This window comes from Podarcis muralis, chromosome 15 (genome assembly GCF_964188315.1).
Source record: "Podarcis muralis chromosome 15, rPodMur119.hap1.1, whole genome shotgun sequence".
Taxonomy (NCBI): domain Eukaryota; kingdom Metazoa; phylum Chordata; class Lepidosauria; order Squamata; family Lacertidae; genus Podarcis; species Podarcis muralis.
Genome location: NC_135669.1, coordinates 33,827,336 through 33,848,354, shown reverse-complemented (window position 1 = coordinate 33,848,354; position 21,019 = coordinate 33,827,336). Strand labels below are relative to the sequence as shown.

The 21,019-nt window shown below is 46.6% G+C and overlaps 1 protein-coding gene across 3 annotated transcripts in view; it reads right to left on the bottom strand.

Annotated features, from left to right (window-relative positions):
- The window catches only part of SPNS2 (SPNS lysolipid transporter 2, sphingosine-1-phosphate), a 101,931-nt gene that overhangs the window by 56,285 nt on the left and 24,627 nt on the right, over positions 1 to 21,019 (bottom strand). For all 3 annotated transcript variants that reach the window (XM_077919630.1, XM_077919629.1, XM_028708091.2), the window contains exon 2: positions 7,405 to 7,470. In XM_077919630.1, coding sequence (XP_077775756.1) covers positions 7,405 to 7,470 — 66 coding nt within the window. The remainder of the gene's footprint in view (positions 1 to 7,404; positions 7,471 to 21,019) is intronic.

Here is a 21,019-nt window from a genome sequence, read left to right as displayed (position 1 = left end):
GTTCTTTTTTGGTATGTGGTTGGATTCTTCGCTCTATCTCTCTCTCTCAATTAAGTGAAGAGGGAAAAAGCAGTTCATTCTCTCCTGGCTCCATAGCTTCCTTCACGCACTGCTACCCATGAGTGTCCTGCTCAGTTATTCCGACTCGGGAGAAGCCATTCAACCGACAACTTGGCTCTCTGACAGGAAATGTGAGGTGCTGCTGATTTTTTTTTTTTATTTGAAGAAATAAAATAAAATAAAACCAACACAGGGGATAAAAGCAGGACGCACAAATCTGATTTATTTTCAAATACAAAACCTGGGTGTTGTAGGAGATTAATATCATTAAACGTGCTGTGGTGTTTTGAAAGTTTCTCCGCAATGTCAGAACAAGGAGATTAACTGAGGGAAACCGAAAGCCCCCAAATGGGCTTTGGATTTCAAGATATCCCCCTCACAACCAGAGACGCGGGAGAAATTTGGTTCAGTTTGGATTTACTTGCTTAAAATTCACCCTTCCTGGAAAAATAACGAGACACAACCATCGTTCGAAGTGTGCGTTTCTCAGAGGTTAGGGCTGCAGTTCCCTAGCCAAATGAAAATGGATGTATTTGCGGAAATAACTTGTGAAAGGCATTGTGCTAGGGGAGAGTGCTTGCAAAAATGTGGAAATCGGGCAAAATCTGCATTCCCTGTCAGAGGCAGCAATGTTTCTGAATATCAGTTGGTGGAAAGCTCAGGAGGGGAGAGGCCTTATGCTCAGGTCCTGCTTGCAGGGCAGAGTAATGCAAAAATCGATCTACAATAAACTTTTGTTTTCAGAATGAAACCAGTTTCTCAAGAAGAGCTTTTCGGGGTCAGAAGATATGCAACCGATCTAGGTTGTGCACGGGGTCCGTAGAAAAAACAAGTACTGTATTTTTTGCTCTATAAGACGCACCAGACCACAAGACGCACCTAGTTTTTGGAGGAGGAAAACAAGAAAAAAAAAATATTCTGAATCTCAGAAGCCAGAACAGCAAGAGGGATCGCTGCGCAGTGAAAGCAGCGATCCCTCTTGCTGTTCTGGCTTCTGGGATAGCTGCGCAGCCTGCATTCGCCCCATAAGACGCACAAACATTTCCCCTTACTTTTTAGGAGGAAAAAAGTGAGTCTTATAGAGCAGAAAATACGGTATTTGGTCTCCACTGATTCTAGAACAAAATGTTGTGTGTACACAGCCTGCGAGTGGCCCAAGGCTACCAAGCGAGCTTCACGGTTGAGCAGGGATTTGAACCTTGGTTTCCCAGGTCCTGACCCAACACTTCTAACCATCCTGCTACACTGGTCTCCGCTTCCACTCCAAGCACTTCCAGTTTAAAGGGGATCAACGTTAGCTAGGCTGGGAAGAGACTCTCTGCTTGGGGCACGGTTTCCCAAACTTGGGTCTCCAGCTGTTTTTGGACTACAAATCCCATCATCCCTGATCACTGGTCCTGCTAGCTGGGGACGATGGGTTTTGTAGTCCAAAAACAGTTGGTGGTCACTATCCTCCATTAATTTGTCTAATTCTCACTGCCCTGGGTTACTCAGAGCATGCCAATGCCCCCCTCTTTTATTTCTCAGCAGTTTCCATTTGGCTCCATTTTGACCGGCCCTCACCACCCAAGTCTGGCATCAGAAGGAGAGATGCCCCAGTTTTCCAGTCAAGTTAAGCAGGGAGAATTGGCTGCATGCTGCAGCGTTTAAGTGCATTTGTGCCACACATGAGATTATGCTGTTTGCTGATTCTTCTATTCCCCCCCTATGAAAGTTCATGCGGCAACAACAAAAATTCCTGCATTCAGCAACCCTGGGGTTCCCAAGGTCTTTAAAAAAATAAAAGGAGAAGAACGAAGTCCGCTAATTACCTTTAAGGAACAAGAAAGAAGCATGCAAATTAATATCTTTAGCCAGAAACACCTGTACAGGACAGATAAGGCAGCTGAAAAATTTGAGTACTTGAGAATCACATGTGAAGGGCTTGCACACACACCCCAATGTTAAGATCTCCCCCTCCCCCATTTAACAGTAATATGGGCTTCCATGTCTCTCACTCATGGCAAGGAGCATACACGCCAAGTTCTGGGGCCGAGGCAATTTTGGGGACCCCAATTTTTTTTTTGAGGGGGTTGTACCCCCTCAATGTTCAGAGGGCATTTGGCTCCACCCCCCGGCTCCTTGTGATGTCGCATGTGTGACATCAGGCTGTCGCATTGGGCCCCCTCAAACAACTTGTGAAGATGACGCTTCTGGCAAGGAAGCAGTTGAGCGGGTCCCGGAAGCCTGCAGCCATCGGCTTGAACTGCAGACCTAGGCTAGAGGCTGCAATTATATAGGACCAGGAGGAATCTTATTGGCTCCTCAGGTCACCTGAGCTGCTGGGCCTGAAAGCTGCAGTGCCTTTTCTGGCCTCACAGAGAGGTGGCACTGTAGTGGCAAAAAAGCGTAGGGGCAGGAAACCATCAAATGATGTCACACATTTGGCCCCTGGGGTCCCTGTCGCCTTTGCCCCTAGTTTGAGCTTCTACCATCCCAACACCCCTCTTCCTTCATTGCAAAACTCCGCAGGAATAGCTATTCAAAGGCCCCAAACCTTCAACTTCAAATTTTTAGAAGCCATAATCATGCTCACATTTCTAAGCCCCAGCCTTGACCGCAGCTGAAAACAGAACTATAGATGGAAATGGAGAATGAAGACAAATTTGCAGAGGAGGCGAGCAATTACCTTGAACTGTTTATACACCATTCTTTCCCTCACTTGGTTCTGTTTTTAGGTTTTGTCTTGTTTATGCTATGTTTGATTTGCTCCTTTCTATCCTTTTATAGAGAGGATTCAGTCAACCCCTAGTAGCGCATATTTAGAAATCTACGGGGCAGAGAAATTTGTCGCCTTCTAGCCGTTCTGGGCCTCCAGCTCTCGTCAGCTCCGGCCGGTATGGCCAAGGGTCAGGGATGATGGGAACTGGAGTCCACTAACCCACGGAGAGCACCCAATCCCTTTCCATTTGCTCCAACCATGGGGTGCCTTGCTGAGAACTATTCTGCCTTTAATAGGGCATCACAATCAGGAACAGCCTGAGGCACTTCGTGGTCTGAGGCAAAGAATAAACTGACACCCCCACACACACACACACACTTGAAGGCAACTGATAATTAAATTTTAGTTCAGCACTGCTGATGGGGCCACAGAGAAGGCCAAGTGGGTGCCAGTCCATTAGGAAAACTGAAGCACCAAGCTCAGCCTAATCTTTCGCCAGTCCTCACCTGCCTGCCTCCTTGATTAACAAGCACAGCAAGAGGGTGGCATTGACTGTTGACACCCTCTTTCTCCTCCTCTCCAGCCTTAGTGTTGCCCACATGGAGAAGGATGAGGACAAAACCAGGCCTAGCTGCCCCGGCCTATCGTTTGCCTCTGGCTTCACCCCCAGTTGTCCTCCCTGCCTTCTGACTTATCAGTCGCAATAGGCACCGGCCACCACGGGCAGCACACAGATCTCTCCTCCAGGGCCACCCCCCAAGGGTGGATCAACTATGAAACTCATGAAGCTTAAGCTTCAGGGCCCCCAGAAGCAACTTTAGTCCACATTGCTTTAGAAAAAATGGGTCTAGTAGACCCAATTTCATCATTCTGTGGCACATCATGCTTGTATAGAACATTTCCCTAATTACCATCCCCCTGCATAACTCCAAAACTACTGTATAGGTAAAGATAAAGGGACCCCTGACCATTAGGTCCAGTCGTGACCGACTCTGGGGTTACGGCCTCATCTCGCTTTATTGGCCGAGGGATCCGGCGTACAGCTTATAGTCATGTGGTCATGTGGCCAGCATGACTAAGCAGCTTCTGGCGAACCAGAGCAGCGCACGGAAACGCCGTTTACCTTCCCGCTGGACCGGTACCTATTTATCTACTTGCACTTTGACGTGCTTTCGAACTGCTAGGTTGGCAGGAGCTCGAAAACTATAAGGCACAGGAAATTTTCGCTCACTTTATTGACTTTGTTATGTGTGGTAATGCAGGACAACAATTTTAATCAAAATCTGAAATGCAGTCGTTAAAAAAATGCAGCCATCAGTTGTGGAGCAACCCCACTGAAGATGATAACATTGGTTACCCAGACCTCGTTGTTGGTTGTGAAGGGGGGCCCTTAACAGTTCAAGCTTCAGCCCCCCGCCAAATGTAGATTCACTACTGCCGCCACTCTTTGCATCTGCCGCCCGAGGCAGGTGCCTTACTCTGCCTAATAGTAGAGCCGGCACTGCTGACAAAGAAAGGTGCCAACAGTCAACCTGATTGGGCAGTGGTGCTCCCTGACCTCCAAAAGGCATGGGACATGGGTTGTGGTTTCCCAGCACAGAGGTAAAATGGTATCCCGTCTGCCCTGTGGCTTCCAGGCAAGCCAGATAAATTGAACCATGGGTTATTCCAATGGAAAGGGGAACCAAGTCACACCACCAGCTTCCTAAAACCAGATCAAAAAACCACACCAGTGGCTTGGGAAAGCACTGTTGCTTTGATGTCGCTCTCGTGTAAAAATCCAGACCTTTCCCCCCCAAATGCACATTTGAACATGCAGAGCAAAGTAGGCAAGAGCTGAAATGTCACCATTCTCCGCTCCACGCAGGGAAGGTGTGAGTATCGGTTAAAATGCAGGCGCAGAGCTGAAAACCATGCCTGCCTTTTACTTCTTTCCTGTGCCAAGGTTAATTCAAATCCTTGAAAACATCTGAAGACGCACAGCAAAGTGAGGCTGGCAGTAGCCTCTGACGATCCTCATTCTTTAAGAGTCAGAGAGACATTTGTCAAATTATATTGGAATTCAAGAAGGTGGGGGGGGGGAGTGCACTTGCAGAGGGAAGTCACTCAAGGAATGCTAAATTAACCAGCCTTGGTTTACAGTCCTTGCTCATCGCTGGGCTTTGTGTTTCTGTATTTGGCTCTTGGGCTTTATGCAAACTTCTCTCTTCAGGGTCACCACCAACAACATAAGAACATGAGCCTGCTGGATGAAGCCAATGGCCCATGTAGTCTAGCATCCTGTTCCCACAGTGGCCAACTTTAGCCTATCCAAGTTTATGCCATAGTGCGTTAAGTCTAATGGTTGCTTTTGTTCAGACAGCAAAATATACCAAAAGCCACAAATTGGTGCAAACCAAGGTTTAGTGTTACATCCAAACCAAGAAACTCTGGCTTGGGGACATTGCTCCACCCTGCTGAGGATACTCTGGATACGGGGTGAGGATGCACAAATCAATGATTCACGTGCACATTTTTACCACATTGTGGTTTGGGATCCAGACTTCATTTAGTGAAAACCATGGTTTGGTGCGACACCTGAACCAATTGTAAACACCATCTTCCTGGCTCTACAGGAACAAACGACTAATTTTGGTACTCTGGGGTGGGAGAGCAGAGGGAGGACAGACCTACAGTCAGGTTCTAGGTTTTATATGAATAATATCCACCGTGCAACAAGGAACGGAATTAGTTAATAAGGTCCCTGATGCACACACGCCTACGCTGCGTTGGGTGCAACCAAGTGATGCGGCTTCTTTCTAGCCGGGCTTGGAAAAAGCCAAGGCCGTCTGTCTGCAATATGTGTCGCGTGCAGCAGCTTCACCGAACGCCACCTTTACAAAAGAGCACCATCTGGCCACGTGTTTTGCGAGCCAGGATTGGCTGGCAGAAGATTCAGAGAGCTTTGCAGCCTGGGTGGGGAACCCGTTTGGCTCCAGATCTACTATGGAAGGTGGGCGGGACCACAGACCGGTCGATCACGTGGCGCCATCACAATGTGCTGTGACTGGCAGGTGGGTAGCCCAACCCACCTGCGAAAATCCCTTGCGTGGACTTTGGGACACACGAGAATAGGGCCGCCAATGAGGCTACTTTCTCTTTTCTCTAAATTCAAAATTCCCAAATGCTGCTGCAACCGTTTGATGTACAGCATCAAAACTGTCTTGTTCCGTGACCCCTCTTAGAACCCTCCTGTGATGGGCTAAATGCTCCAAAACCCTCTCAAAGCACCCACCCCTAATTTTATAATCTGGTTCGGGATTATTGGGGTTGCAGTCCTACAGTGTTGGAGAACCCAAGATTGAATCATTCATTTATTAAATTTATTAGCCACTCTTTTTTCTGTGGCAACTCAAATTGGCTTACAAAAAAACCCCACAACACCCACATACATTAAAACTAGGGGGGAAATGCCTTAAAGCATCCCACGCAGTCTAATACGACACAGATAGTTAAAAGCCAAAGACCTGGTTAAAAAAGGAATGTTTTTGCCTGGCACCTGAACATATGTAACGATGGTGCTCTCCCTGGGGAGAACATTCCCACCAACAGGAAACCACCAGTGAAAAGCCATCAGGATGATCTGCTTATGGTAATAAAGTGGTAAAGTAAAGGGTAAAGGGACCCCTGACCATTAGGTCCAGTCGTGACCGACTCTGGGGTTGCAGCCCTCATCTTGCTTTATTGGCCGAGGGAGCCAGCGTACAGCTTCCGGGTCATGTGGCCAGCATGACTAAGCCGCTTCTGGTGAACCAGAGCAGCACACGGAAACGCCGTTTACCTTCCTGCCGGAGCGGTACCTATTTATCTACTTGCACTTTGACGTGCTTTCGAACTGCTGGGTTGGCAGGAGCAGGGACCGAACAACGGGAGCTCACCCCATCGCAGGGATTCAAACCGCCGACCTTCTGATCGGCAAGTCCTAGACTCTGTGTTTTAACCCACAGTGCCACCAGTGTCCCTTAATACAGTGGTACCTCGGCTTAAATACTTAATTCGTTCCGGAGGTCCATTCTTAACCTGAAACTGTTCTTAACCTGAAGCACCACTTTAGGTAATGGGGCCTCCTGCTGCTGCTGTGCCGCCAGAGCACGATTTCTGTTCTCATCCTGAAGCAAAGTTCTTAACCCAAGGTACTATTTCTGGGTTAGCGGAGTCTGCAACCTGAAGCGTCTGTAACCTGAAGCGTATGTAACTCGAGGTACCACTGTGAAGTGATGGCGATTATTATGACTGTCATCTGTTTCCTAAGGCTCAGCACTGCCTTAGGCTCAGTTCAGCTCCCCAAAGCTACACAAAACAGGAGACGTTGTCTGTTTTACCTGGGATACCGAGATGCTCTTTGCCAATGGGGGAAAAAAAGATGCTACAAGCATCTATGTCATTCCTCACACCCATCACCTGCCTTGCTCTGCTTTGCTTGGATGCTGAAGGCCAAGCTGCAGCTGAGCTGAGTCAAAGCAGGGCGCAAGGATGTAAAAACAGGCGTTTGCCAGCCAGCTGCGATTTAAAACCAAGCCAGCGCTCACTCGCAAGGGCACTGCGACCTTGGATTAAGAAGCCGCACAGAAGAGGAGGGAAAACACACTCAACAGTTCTCTTACCTGTCTGCAGCAAGCCGGCTCCGCTGTCCTTGACTCCGAAATGTTGCTGAATGTCTAGCAAAACACCTGCAGGGCAGAGAATAACATCGGATGAATGAAGTTGGATTCTGAATACCTGTGAAAAGCAGCAATCCTCAAGGCATGTTCAAGAGAGCTTGCTGTCCCCATTTACTAAAGACAGGCCTGATTATTATTTTTTAGAAGGAGGTGGCATCATCAAATATCAGCTTCCCAAATTCAAATGTTAGCACTGTTGTTTTTTAAAATTAAAATTATAAATCAATACAGTAAGCTGCAGCTAAGCAGTCATTTCCTCAGACTAGATAAGAGATGGAGGGAGGAAGATGGGACCGCAGGACCTCTTCATTCACTTTGCCGGAAGATCAGGAATAAATATTTCCATTCCAGCTAGTTAGTAGGAGAGACAGTGTGGTGTAATGGTTAGAGTGTCAGACTAGGACCTGGGAGACCAGGGTTCAAATCCCCCCACTTGGCCATGAAGCTCAATGGATGGTCTTGGACTAGTCACTGCCTCTCAGACTAACCTACCTCAAAGGGTTGTTGTGTGGATAAAATGGGAGGGAATGTAAACCATTTCCAGCCTAGCAAAGAGGCAAGACACCTACCAAAGGACAAACGACCACAAAGTATACAAGGTCTAGCTTTCCCGCAGCACATTTGCAATTACATTAATCAGATAAACCAGCATAAGTGTCAGTTGATTAATCAGTCGGGGCCCAACAAAGTTGATTGACAAGTTCCGAAAGGGCAAAAAGGAAAAACTTATTTCACAAGAAATCCAAGGCTCTTTTATCAGAAGCGCCTAGTAACACCCAGGCTTAGCTGCCAGCTTCAACATCTTTTTTTATTCTTAGTGCTCTCCGATTTTGAGTCATTCCCCCCCCCAAAAAAAGTGTTCTTTGCTACTGCTTTAAAAAAACGAGCTTTAGTTGCACTTTTACTATTAAATGGTTTTATTGTTGTGCAATTGGCTATGCCGCTCTGCAAATTTTTAGCAGGCGAGCAGGATATTATGCTGATTCTTTATTGCTGTTGACAGGATTGTAACCCCAAACATCTGGAGAGCACCAGGTTGGCGAAGTCTGGCTTTAGGCATGCTTTTTTTTAAAATAAAGAAGAAAAGCATCCATGCAATGCTTAAATCAGCCTTTGCTACCACAGGAGGGATCCGCACCACATTGTCCCAATTCCAGCGTGAATACTCGGGAAAGTAATCTCCCGGGTCAGCCGAGATCTGCCGTGCTAATTGGAGCCAATTTCCTATTTCACACACAAGCCCATGTGGGACGTCCACTGGGCCCTGAGAGTGTTTTTCTACAGTTTCGGAAGAATTAAATTGGAGAGGCAGCCAGGGAGACCACACTGATGATGTAAGGGGCACCCGAGGGAAGGAGAGCCTCCTTACTTCCATGCATGACTTTTTGCCCTGAAACCTCCTTTGGGGGGGAGTTGCTGCAATTGCCAGGTTTCCTCGATTGCATTTCAACAGGCCCTTTTCTCCCTTCGTCTCCTCCAAACTCTCTCTCACCCCTTAAATGCCCGCAAGTCCTTTTTTCAAGGAGGTGCACTGACAAACTGCCACGTATCCCAGTGTGGTGAGGGGTCTGTAAACCGAGTCCCCACAAGGAACAATTAGGTACTTAGAAAACTGCTTTATCCCACATACAGCCTTTGGTCCCATCTAGCTCAGTATTGTCAACACTGACAGGCAGAGACTCTGTGGGGTTTCAGGCAGAGGTATCTTTCCCAGCCCTGCCTAGAGAGAAGAAGAGGAGGAGTTTGGATTTGATATCCCGCTTTATCGCTACCCGAAGGAGTCCCAAAGCAGCTAACATTCTCCTTTCCCTTCCTCCCCCACAACAAACACTCTGTGAGGTGAGGCTGAGAGACTTCAGAGAAGTGTGACTGGCCCAAGGTCACCCAGCAGCTGCATGTGGAGGAGCAGAGACTCCAACCTGGTTCACCAGATTACGAGACTACCGCCTCTTAACCACTACACCACACTGGCCCAGTGAGAGAGCACTGGGCATTGAACCAGCAGCCTTCTGCATCCCAAGCAGCTGCTCTACTAGGGTCTATGGACGCCTCAGAGATGTAGTTCTAGCCTGGGAACGATGTGCTGGGCCTGGAGAACGACAGGTTAAGGAGAGACATGGCAGCAGTCTTCACATATCAGAAGGGCTGCTGTCATGGACTGGCTGGACGCAGAGAATTGGTGGGAGGAACCAGCTGGGGAACCCCCAAGGGAAGAAGGCCCGGAGCCCCGGGATCGGTGGTGGGACGGCAATGAGAGGGAGAAGACTAGGAAGAAGTGCTGGAAGATGAAGAGGCAACAGGGTTTAGTGAGTGGGGAGAGTCTGTGGCAGAGAGCAGTTCAGAAGCAGAAGTGGAAGCAGGAGAGGAGGGAGACCAAGAGGCAGAGAGGAATAAGGCTGGTGAAGGAGCCAGAGTATCTCCCCCTCCTGCTACGACAAGCTCCCCTCCCTGCTGGTCTCCCAGAACCAGAAGAGGTATGAAGAGGGAGGAGCAAAGACAGGCACGCCAGCGGAGTCTCAGATTTCTTGGGAAGGAACCGGGAGAAGAGGAGGTTTAGGTAGCTGTGGGAAGATGGGGACCGTCAGTCCCCACAACTGTCTCGTAGGGGCAAGATCTACCGGGAAGAGTTGCTGTGCTCATTAGGCCTGGCACTACTCAGCAGCCCTAATTTCTTCTACTAAGGAGTTAACTTCACTTGATTATTGCTGACCCTTTCCTGACACCTGCTCCTGGAGAACAACAGGTTAAGGAAAGACATGCTAGCAGCCTTTAAATATCTGAAGGTCTGCCGTGAGGGAGATGACGAGACTTGTTCTCCATCGTACCAGAGGACTGTAATCAGTGATTGGAAATGAGAGAGAAATCAATTCTGGCTAAGCGTTAAGAGACACTTCTCAACAGTGAGAGCAGCTTTACAGTGGGCTCTCTTTCGCTGGAGACACTTAACAGAGGCTGGATTGACATCTGTTAAGGACGCTGTGGTTGCATCCTGCATTGCACGGGGGTGAGACTAGAAGACCTCTGAGGTCCCCTCCAACTCCATGGGCTGTATCCTATTCAGAGCAGGCCCACTGAAATTAAACAGGGCATTCATTTCTGCAGGTGTGCTCTGAATAGGACTAAGTTGAATACAACCCAACTATTTTACTTGGGAAATTTTTTACCACGGCAGCACCAGAGGATGGGCTGCGGCCCTGAGAGCAGAGTCACCAAGACTAGCAGCGAAAGGGATGGAAGGTGCTTTTAAGCAGCTGGAAACGGTGCATCCCGTGTCTCCTTGCCGGAACGAAGGAAAGAAGGAGCACCTGATGCAGCCGTGGATAAGCGAAGTAGTCGCCAGTGGCAGACAAAAGTTTGTGCTAATCAGAACATTCATCAACATGTCTCCGGAGAAGCGGCAGAGTGACAGCGAGTGAGCAGCCAACACCCTTCCATGAGAAATGGCGGGGATTTGGCAATCGCCATGCAGGAGAGAGAGAAACTTACGACACGCTCAAGCTGCCTAATCACCACTTTCGTGGGCCTGTATCATTATGCACACCTCTAGTGCTTGCTCCAAAAAACACCTCCCAGGATCTGTGGCTCCGGCTCTGCATTAAGCAAGCCACCCACCTGAGCCATCAGCATAGCACCTGGGTGATTTAAGCCCATTGAACAATGCCGAACGAGACAAAAGGAAGATGCAGCCAGCCAATGTACCAAGAGCCGTGACCGAGAGAGACGCAGACAGAGCGAGAGAGAACCCATAATACAGGAAAACGATGATGGGGATAGAATGCTTCGTGTATAATTAGCTGGTTTCCATTTAGCGACGGCTGGGGCTGCAGGCTGCATGCACCAGGTTCGCCAGTGCCCGACAGTGGGCTTGAAGTCCCCTCTGCAAAAAGGCTTAGGAGAGAGCGAGAGATGCAATTACCCAAAGACAGAGATGCTGTCAAAATGATAGTTGCAGGTCCCGCCCCAGACCAAACAAGCCGATTGGCACTTATCAGACTAACGCACAGTTACAGGGAACTAGGCAGAGGGCCTTCTCAGTAGCGGCACCCGCCCTGTGGAACGCCCTCCCACCAGATGTCAAGGAGATAAATAACTGCGCAACTTTTAGAAGACACCTGAAGGCAGCCCTGTGTTGGGAACTTTTTAACGTTTGCTGTTTTATTAGGTTTTTACATCTGCCGGAAGCCGCTCAGAGTGGCCGGGGCAACCCAGCCAGATAGACCGGGTACAAATAAAAAAACTACTGTTATTATGATTATTCGATCAGAACCTAGGACCTCTTCACTGGGTTTCTCACATCTCCAAATGTTTCTCAGGTTCAGAGACAAATGTGGAGATGGAACTAAGTCATGGGTGAGGGCCGTGCTTTTCCATTGCAACAAGATGCAATAAAAGGAATCCCTTAAAGAATAACACATTTATGTATCATGGCAGAAGCCAGTTGCCTGGGGCTGTTGGAAGTTTGTGGTCCAGCACTGATTTAGGGGAGGTTGGCAGGAGTTTTTTTTTTTTAATGCCAGTCTATTTAAGCTGGCACAAATCATCTATTTGTTCATTTATTACTAAAGTGGTATCTCGGGTTAAGTACTTAATTCGTTCCAGAGGACCGTTCTTAACCTGAAACTGTTCTTAACCTGAAGCACCACTTTAGCTAATGGGGCCTCCTGCTGCCACTGCGCCGCCGGAGCACAATTTCTGTTCTCATCCTGAAGCAAAGTTCTTAACCTGAAGCACTATTTCTGGGTTAGCGGAGTCTGTAACCTGGAGCGTATGTAACCTGAAGCGTATGTAACCTGAGGTACCACTGTATTTATACCCCACTTTGCTTCTTTCCTGGATTCTAAGGCAAGTCTCCCCTTCAGGCATTGACCAGGATCAGGCCGGCTGAGCATCAGCAAGGGAGTGGTCCTATGGTGCTGTCAGATCATCCTGCGACCTGTGTGTGTATGAACTAAGGACTGCTGCTCCTGCTCGTTCCATTCGCCAGCTCCACCTACCGCTTTGCCATTCCGCTTTCCCTCCTCCCTTTCCACCTCACCCACCCTCTCGCCTATCCCCTCACAGGTTGCCCAAACTTAACCTCCCCACCACAGGTCCCTCTTCCCCTCACAACTCGCCGCAAGCCCCTCCTCCAGCGGGAGGCACTTCAGAGTGCAGTTTGGCCCTGCCATTAAACTGCTTGCCTGAGCCAACTGCACCTCCCAAATGCTCCTTACTTGCTCACCTGCCTGCCTGCCTGCCTGCTGGTCTGTCACCCCAGTGGAGTTGGCATGGCCGCCTGTTGGCCATGCAGCGTGATGACAGCCTTACAGTTCTATTATATGGTAAGAAATGGGGAGGTGTGAGGTTAAGAGGAGCATAAGATGCGGGAATTACAGACTGTGACAATTTCATAAAAGACAGGCCATATGCAAAGTCCTCACAGCAGCCAATTAACAAAGCCGTGATGATGTTAATACAAACATCATGGCGTTTGTGAGATAATTAACAGTGACACGTATCAGAAGCAGGCAGATCTGCCCAACCCAGCCCCCGAGTGGCACAACCTGGAAGGCTGCTGATTAGCAGAAAGCAAGCTCTCTGTTTTTAAGAAGTTAGGGCAACATTCCTTATCGTTCAAAAGCAGCCAAGCACAAAACGTAACTAACAGTTTATGTTGTTCTTCTGAGAATAGGTCAAATTACTGGAATCCAGAGTCACCATAGACAGTAACGGCCACGACTTACGTTCACTTTCAAGGTGAACCTAGAATTCATTGAGAGGGATGGGGTTTCTGTATAGCCATCAGGTGAGATGGTGAAAGAGAACTTCTATCTCCAGACTCAGTATTCTACTTCTACAGTTCAGGACTGAGTACCCATTGGCTACATAACCAAGACAATGCCATCCACTCAAAAAGGAGGAGAGATCATCAGAACAACAAGAAGAGACTTCCATCTAGTCCAGCGTCCTGTTCTAACAATGGTCAACCAGATGACCCAATGCGACAGCACTCTCCCCCCCCCCTGCTGTTTCCAGCAATGTGAAGAAGCATACTGCCTCCGACAGGGGAGGGAGGTCATAGCCACTAGTTAGTAGCAGGCTTGGGGAAAAGAAAAGACTTAGAAACATAGAATTGTAGAGTTGGAAGGGACCCCAGGGGTCATCTAGTCCAACCCCTGCAATGCAGGAATCTGAGATTGAAGCCATTGGAGAACTAGATAAATTAACAGGAAGGATTCGAAACCTGCGGGATCAGAGATTCTTAGAGGACTGGAGTAAATATATGAACTATTTGAAAAGTAATTGTGATGAACAGATTACGCTAGTAGGACTGCAAGAAGTTTTGTAAGGTGGGTTATCTGAAATATTACAAGAAAGACTATGAAAAGAATTATTAGTTAAGGACAATTAAATGCAATATAGAAACTAAGAAATGCAGAATAAGTGATAAAAACAGAAAAGGTGTTGACGGAAGTCTAAAACATTGTATAAGATGAGAAGTTATGTTGTATGACTGTTGGAACTGATATGCTTAAAAAATAATAAAAATGTATATTTAAAAAAAGAGAGATTGAAGCCATTGGGTTCGGGTCCTCCCCTCCAGAGCAGGAGAATACAATCTTGATTTGAACCCGCCTCTCCAACATACAACCCCAGCACCCTGATCTGCCGTGCCCCAGTGACTCCCAGAAAACACCACCCGCCCCCAGGATTGTTTAGCAGAGTTAGCTACACATCCGAACTCTCAGATGCTTTGCAAGGGATACCTTGGCCTGCTCTTCTGGAAACCTTCCCAGTCTCAGAAGGAGAGCAAGAGTTTCCCCGGGCGCCATGTTGGCCGCCCTTGCCAAAACTATCCCTTTTCGCCCAATCAGCTTCTCCTTCCCTTTGTCATCATCCCTGTGGGAAGAAGAATCTCTGCACTATTCCTTCCTCCCTCAAGGGGTTCTGGCTCACCTCCAGAACGCGCAACAGGTAATTATAAACATCAGAGGGGGAGAAGGCCATGCAATTAGCTCGGGGGAAGAGAGATAGAGGGGAAAACAGCTCCGGAAAATAAAGTTAAAAATTCCTTTCGCCGTGGAAGTGGCTGAGCCAAGATTTCTCAGGAACCGATGACAGGACAGCGCGAGTGTCTTGCATGGCAAACCCAAAGAGCCTTTTAATGCAATCCATTTTTTTTGTGCCACAAATGCATTTACTTCACATTCCCTCGAGGTCTGGCTTCTCCTGTGGGTTTGTGGCAAGAGGGGCGTGGGGTCTCCTATTTTTAGAGTTCTCCAAGCAAAACATTTTTCTACTTGGGGAAAACGCCCCAAGGGTGAAGGTGTGTAATACAGTGTCTTGCTGTTGCAACTGTCACCGCTGAGAAATGCAAGTGAGTAAGTGGTATGTAAATGCCTTGAATAAATGAAGTGCTTCCCGGTGCTTCCCGGCAAAGAAAAAGGAATCAGCTCATTCTGCCTCCTTATTGTAATACGGGTTCACTCATCTCAAATAATACTTTCACTACAGGAGAACTTCTGGAAACAATTCCAGAAGTGGAAGATTGTCGGAAGAGGCTTTACACCAAGTTCAGACTGTTGGGTCATCCAGCTCACTACTGGCAGAGATTCTCCAGGGTTTCAGACAGAGCGGTCTCTCCTAGAGCTATCTGGAAATCCGAAGGATCGAACTGTGGTCCTTTCGCATGCTGTCAGGTACACAACACTCAGCTGCAGTCGTCTCTGATGCAATGGAGCTATGCCAGCATTGGATTTCGGGGACAGCCTGCCAAGGAGATCAGTAGTCTTTGGATCCTCTCCCCTATCGTTAAGGCCCCATTGGCACCATATCTTTAAAGCACTGCTATACCACTTTTTTGGGGAGGGGGGGTAGTTTCTCTGAACCATGCTAATTCTTTAAAAAAAAGTTGTTATTTTCAATGCAAAAGTACAACAAAAATTAAAAAGATACAATCCCAAACAAACAAAGCAAAGCAAAACAAACAGAAACCACACAAAAAAGGAAACACACCTACAAAGAAAACCATGCCATCATAATTGGCAAGTCCTAGGCTCAGTAGTTTAACCCACAGCGCCACCCACGTCCCTAATAAACTTTAGGTACATATACATATATTGACTTCCTTCCTCTGTTTTGAGACCTCAAAATTTTTAATCTTTCTGAATTGTTGTGTCTAATGTACGTTACCTCTATCTTTATACCTTTTGCACCGTTTTTCAGTTTCTTTAACCCTGCAAAGCTTCATTCATTACATACCGATATACTTACTCCACAACAATGTTTTTTTCATATATTCTTTAACACAATCCCATTCTTTTGCTAAATTTTGGTCCATACTCTAACATATGTACTGTTTCAAAGGCGTGAAGGGGGGATCGGGACTCTGAGTACGTGGATGGTGAGGGGTGGGGCTGGCTAGAATGACCTTAGGACCCCTCACATACCCTTTTAAAACATGGGGGGGGGGTCTGAGAGACCTACTGCACCACCATTCAAGGGATGTTCACACGGTACATAATTCAGCGAGCACACGAGCTGTACACCAGTGTTTACAAATCATTGAGCCGCACAACAGTTCAGCAGTTCACACGTACCGTTCAACCCACACGTGATCTGCGCACCTGTAGGTACGACAACTGGGTTGTACAAGTGAACAAGCGTGCCCTCTTTCACACCAACACGTGTAAACGTGTAGAGACGACTTGTCCTGGCGTTGAGTGCGATGTGCGAACAACTTCATAAGGAGCGAAAGATGAATTCTGACCGAAACTTTCCCCCAGGAAGCCTGACGCAATCTTGGGTTTGCGTCAACCCTCGTGGAATGATCCCATTGCAGACGGGGAAACGTGTGTGGCTCTATCTAGAGACATCTCGCCCACAAGAGTGTGGAATGCTAACCTGGATCGCGCAAACATCTGGCAGCGAAGCTACACCCTAATCAAGCCTTTGATCTTGCTAATTAAAAGAAACCACACAAAGCCAACCCTGTTCTCATCGGTGGATTGCCTGGGAAGCAGAAGTTCCTGGCGGGTCGAGAGGAGGGCAAGAAACCGCACAGGCAAGGGATGGCAGAGAAATTCAATTCAGTTTCCCTTTTTAAAGGCCGGTCTACCAAAACAATCTGCGAACTGAAACAGAGCAACCCATGGGAATTTGCATTTATCCGAATTCTGCAATACCACCCGCCAGCCAAACAACGTTTGAAAATATTAAGGGAAACTGCACATAAAAGCAAAGACGTTATCGAAAATAGCATACAAAGCTGCCTCGATATGAGGGGAAACCGCTTGCAAAAAAAACCAACCCAGTACATTAGACAAAAATGTGTTCACTGAGAGAAATTAGCGCTAAAATGCTGGTGAATTTTCATGACACTTAAAAATTATAATAATCCAAAACAATGAACTGCAAATTGCTGCACAAATGTGGAGACCTATATTTAAAATTGGAAAAACGAGAGAAGAGGAAAAGCAAAATTGGCAGATCCATCCTTACTCACAGGTGACAAAGCAAGGAGCAGGGTGTTTGGGGAGAATATTATGTGGAAATTGATGTCCTTCCTGAAGGTTTAAAAAGGGAAAGTCTGAGTGCTTGAGAATTTTTGTGCCTCAAGGTGCGAATTTTTTGTACACTTTTTTTATGGATTGCAAAATTCAGAGGAATGTGATTTTTAAAGGCTGGCTGCATTTTCCATTTGCGTATTTATTTGGGAAACGCTAATTAGGTAGGTTCACGTTAAAGTGAACCAATTCCCACCTTCCCCCATCCTTACTCCAAGCTAAGGGATGCAGGTGGCACTGTGATCTAAACCACTGAGCGTCTTGGGCTTGCCGATCAGAAGGTCAGCAGTTTGAATCCCCGCGACAGGATGAGCTCTCGTTGTTCTGTCCCAGCTCCTGCCAACCTAGCAGTTCAAAGACATGCCAGTGCAAGTAAATAAATAGGTACCACTGTGGCGGGAAGGAAAACGGCATTTCCATCATGGTGTTCTGTTGCGCCAGAAGTGGTTTAGTTATGCTGGCCACATGGCCCTGAAAACTGTATGTGGAAAACACCGGCGCCCTCGACCTGAAAGTGAGATGAGCACTGCAACCCCATAGTTGCCTTTGATTGGACTTAACTGTCCAGGGGTCCTTTACCTTTTTTACCTTTTACCTACTCCAAACTAAGTGTGCATTCGATTGCAGCCTTAATTTCTCCCAGTGGTTACGAAACCAGTTCTCTGGCAACATATAACTTGTGGGCATCCATTGGATCTGAATGCTGGAAGTTTCGGGAAGCAATAATTTCTTCACACAGCACATAGTTAAAAGATGGAACTCACTCCCACAAGAGGCAGTGATGGCCACCAACTTGGATGGCCTTAAAAAAGGATTGATTAAATTCACGAAGCAGACTATCAATGGTAGCTCCACTGTCAATATGCTTCTGAATCACGAATGAGGAGAGTGATGTTGAGCTCAGGTCCTCCTTATGGGCTTCTCACGGGCATCTGATTGGCCACTGTGAGAACAGGATGCTGGACTAGATGGGCCATTGGCATGATCCATATGGGCTGTTGACATTTCCTGTTGCAGAAAGAACCAAACAGATGGCTGGGATTGGCAGTATGGCGGAAGCTGTGACTTGGGACCCAAACCAGCCAGCCATTCTACGGATCTGAAACTGAGCTTGTGGATCTGGAAGACTGAAGGCCAAGGAGATCGTTCTCAGAGGTGAACACCCACTTGAGGTTTACTCTTTCTGAAGTTTCTGCCCTGTGCATACTCATTTAAAATGTTAATCTGCTGGAGGGCTGGTGGTTTAAATTGGTTGACTAATTTAATTAAGAACTCAAACAGAATTTTAATTTCATCGTTAATTGAATTTAATCGTACTCTAACCAATAAATAAACGTGCACGTTGCTAAAACACCAGCGTAGGTGTCTTTCCGAAGAGGTGAATGCTAGGGTTAGAGCCAGCAGCTACTCTCGCCAATGGCCACAAGTCCTATTGCACCCGGGTCCTGCTTGTGGGTTTTCTTTTCTTTTTTTTTTATAAATTTTTTATTAGTTTTACAACAATTTTTAAAGACAAACAAACACTTAAAAAGACATACAAACACGTATAGTTTCATAACATTTTTTCATGAACCTCTTTTCCGTGACTCCCCCATACCCCCCCTTTCTGCATCCCAATGCCCATGATTTTTTAACAACTTCTAAATATTCCTTTCCAACTTCTGTCATCTTAATCTCTTCTATAATCTAATCTTATATCACTGTATCCCTTTTTTTTTCTAAAAACCTCGACATACTAACACTCATTAAGTTTATAGTAGTCCTTAAGGTAGCTTTTAAATTTTCTCCATTCTTCTTCCGCCGTCTCTTTTCCCTGATCACGGATTCTGCCAGTCATCTCAGCCAATGTCATATAGTCCATCACTTTCATCTGCCATTCTTCCAGAGTGGGTAGATCTTGTGTCTTCCAATACTTTGCGATGAGTATTCTTGCTGCTGTTGTAGCATACATAAAGGAAGTTCTATCCCTCTTTAACACCAATTGGCCGACGATGCCTAAGAGGAAGGCCTCTGGTTTTTTAGGAAAAGTACATTTAAGTACCTTTTTCATTTCATTATAAATCATTTCCCAGAAAGCCTTAATCTTCGGGCATGTCCACCAAAGGTGATAGAAAGTACCTTCAGCCTCTTTACATTTCCAACACTTATTGTCAGGCAAATGGTAGATTTTTGCTAACTTGACTGGGGTCATGTACCACCTGTAAGTCATTTTCATAATGTTTTCCTTTAAGGCATTACATGCCGTGAATTTAATACCGGTGTTCCACAACCACTCCCAGTCAGCAAACATAATGTTATGACCAATGTCCTGTGCCCACTTAATCATAGCTGATTTAACTGTTTCATCTTGTGTATTCCATTTCAGCAACAAGTTATACATTCTTGACAAATTCTTAGTGTTGGGATCTAGCAATTCAGTCTCTAATTTTGATTTTTCCACCTGAAAGCCAATTTTCCTGTCCTGTTTAAAAATCTCCATTATTTGGTAATATTGAAACCAGTCTGGTACTTTAGACTTCAGTTTCTCATAACTTTGTAATTTCAGTTTATCACCCTCCTGTTCCAAAATTTCCCAATACTTCGGCCATCCAACCTCCATATTGAGTTTCTTGAAAGCCTTAGCCTCCAAGGATGACAACCATCTAGGGGTTTTGTTTTCCAACAGATCTTTATATCTTATCCAAACATTAAACAATGCTTTTCTAACAATATGGTTTTTAAAGGCCCTATGCACCTTGATTTTATCATACCATAGATATGCATGCCAACCAAATGCATTATTAAACCCTTCCAAATCCAAAATGTCTGTGTTCTCGAGGAGCATCCACTCTTTCAGCCAGCAAAACGCTGCTGCTTCATAATACAATTTTAAGTCCGGCAGGGCAAATCCCCCTCTTTCCTTGGCATCTGTCAATATTTTAAATTTAATTCTGGGCTTTTTGCCCTGCCAGACAAATTTTGAGATATCTTTCTGCCACCTCTTGAAACAATCCATCTTGTCAAGAATCGCTGCTTGTGGGTTTTCCACAGGTTTGTGGTTGGCCACTGTGAGAACCAGCATTCAAAATTTGCCAGGCGCATTTTGCATCTGGCGATCGGCCACTTGCAACCCAAGGTGGGGCCCAAGGTGCCAGGATGGTGCCTGCCGTCTCCACCATCTGGAGGTGCATGCCTGGGGATCCCTGCATCTCAACTGTTTTCATACGCTAGCAACACATCCCACAGAACGCTTGGCCGTTCAAAGTGGTATGATACTGCTTTAAATGTCAGGTGCGGATGAGGCCAGAGTGTATAAGGAGGGGAAGATGCATGTGGACCAGGAAGATCTGAGTCTGGGGTGGGGTGGGGTCAAAGACCTGTAGTGAGGAACTTCCTACAGGAAACAACTGCCCCGCATCCCATTTACTTACTGGCAACTTTCACTTCTCTCACACACACACTCAAAAATCAGCTGGCTTGCGATTCTCAAGGGGTAACTGGGCCACCAGCAGACCTGCTTAGCTTCAACAGCAGAACTGCACCATTTTCTGGGCACTGAAGGCTGGAGATGTTAGGCCCTATCTGCACCTCCCTCCAAATATATATGTGTGTGTATATATATATTTATATATATATACTGAAAAATGTAGTTTATTAAAGGTGCTGCTGGAAGTTGTTAGGAGAGCACCTATTCCCCAGCTACAGTTCTGAGAACAGTTTAAGAATCAATTCCCTCTCTGAGGGGAATATTGGGTCTGGGAACTGAAGGTCTGCAAGAGAATACTGGTTTCCTAACAGCACCCTTAACAAACTACAGCTCCCACAATTCTGGGGGGAAAGCCATGCCTGTTTAAAGTGGTTTGACACAGTTTTAAGCATACAGAGCTGATGAAGCCCTCGGTAGTCTGTAATGTGTTGTACTTCAATTTGAACACAGCAACAACCACCCATTTTGCTTCCGAGTGCCTATTTTGGCTCTAGCCTTGTCCACCACTCGCCACCCGAGCCGACTGTTAGCAGGAATGATACAACAG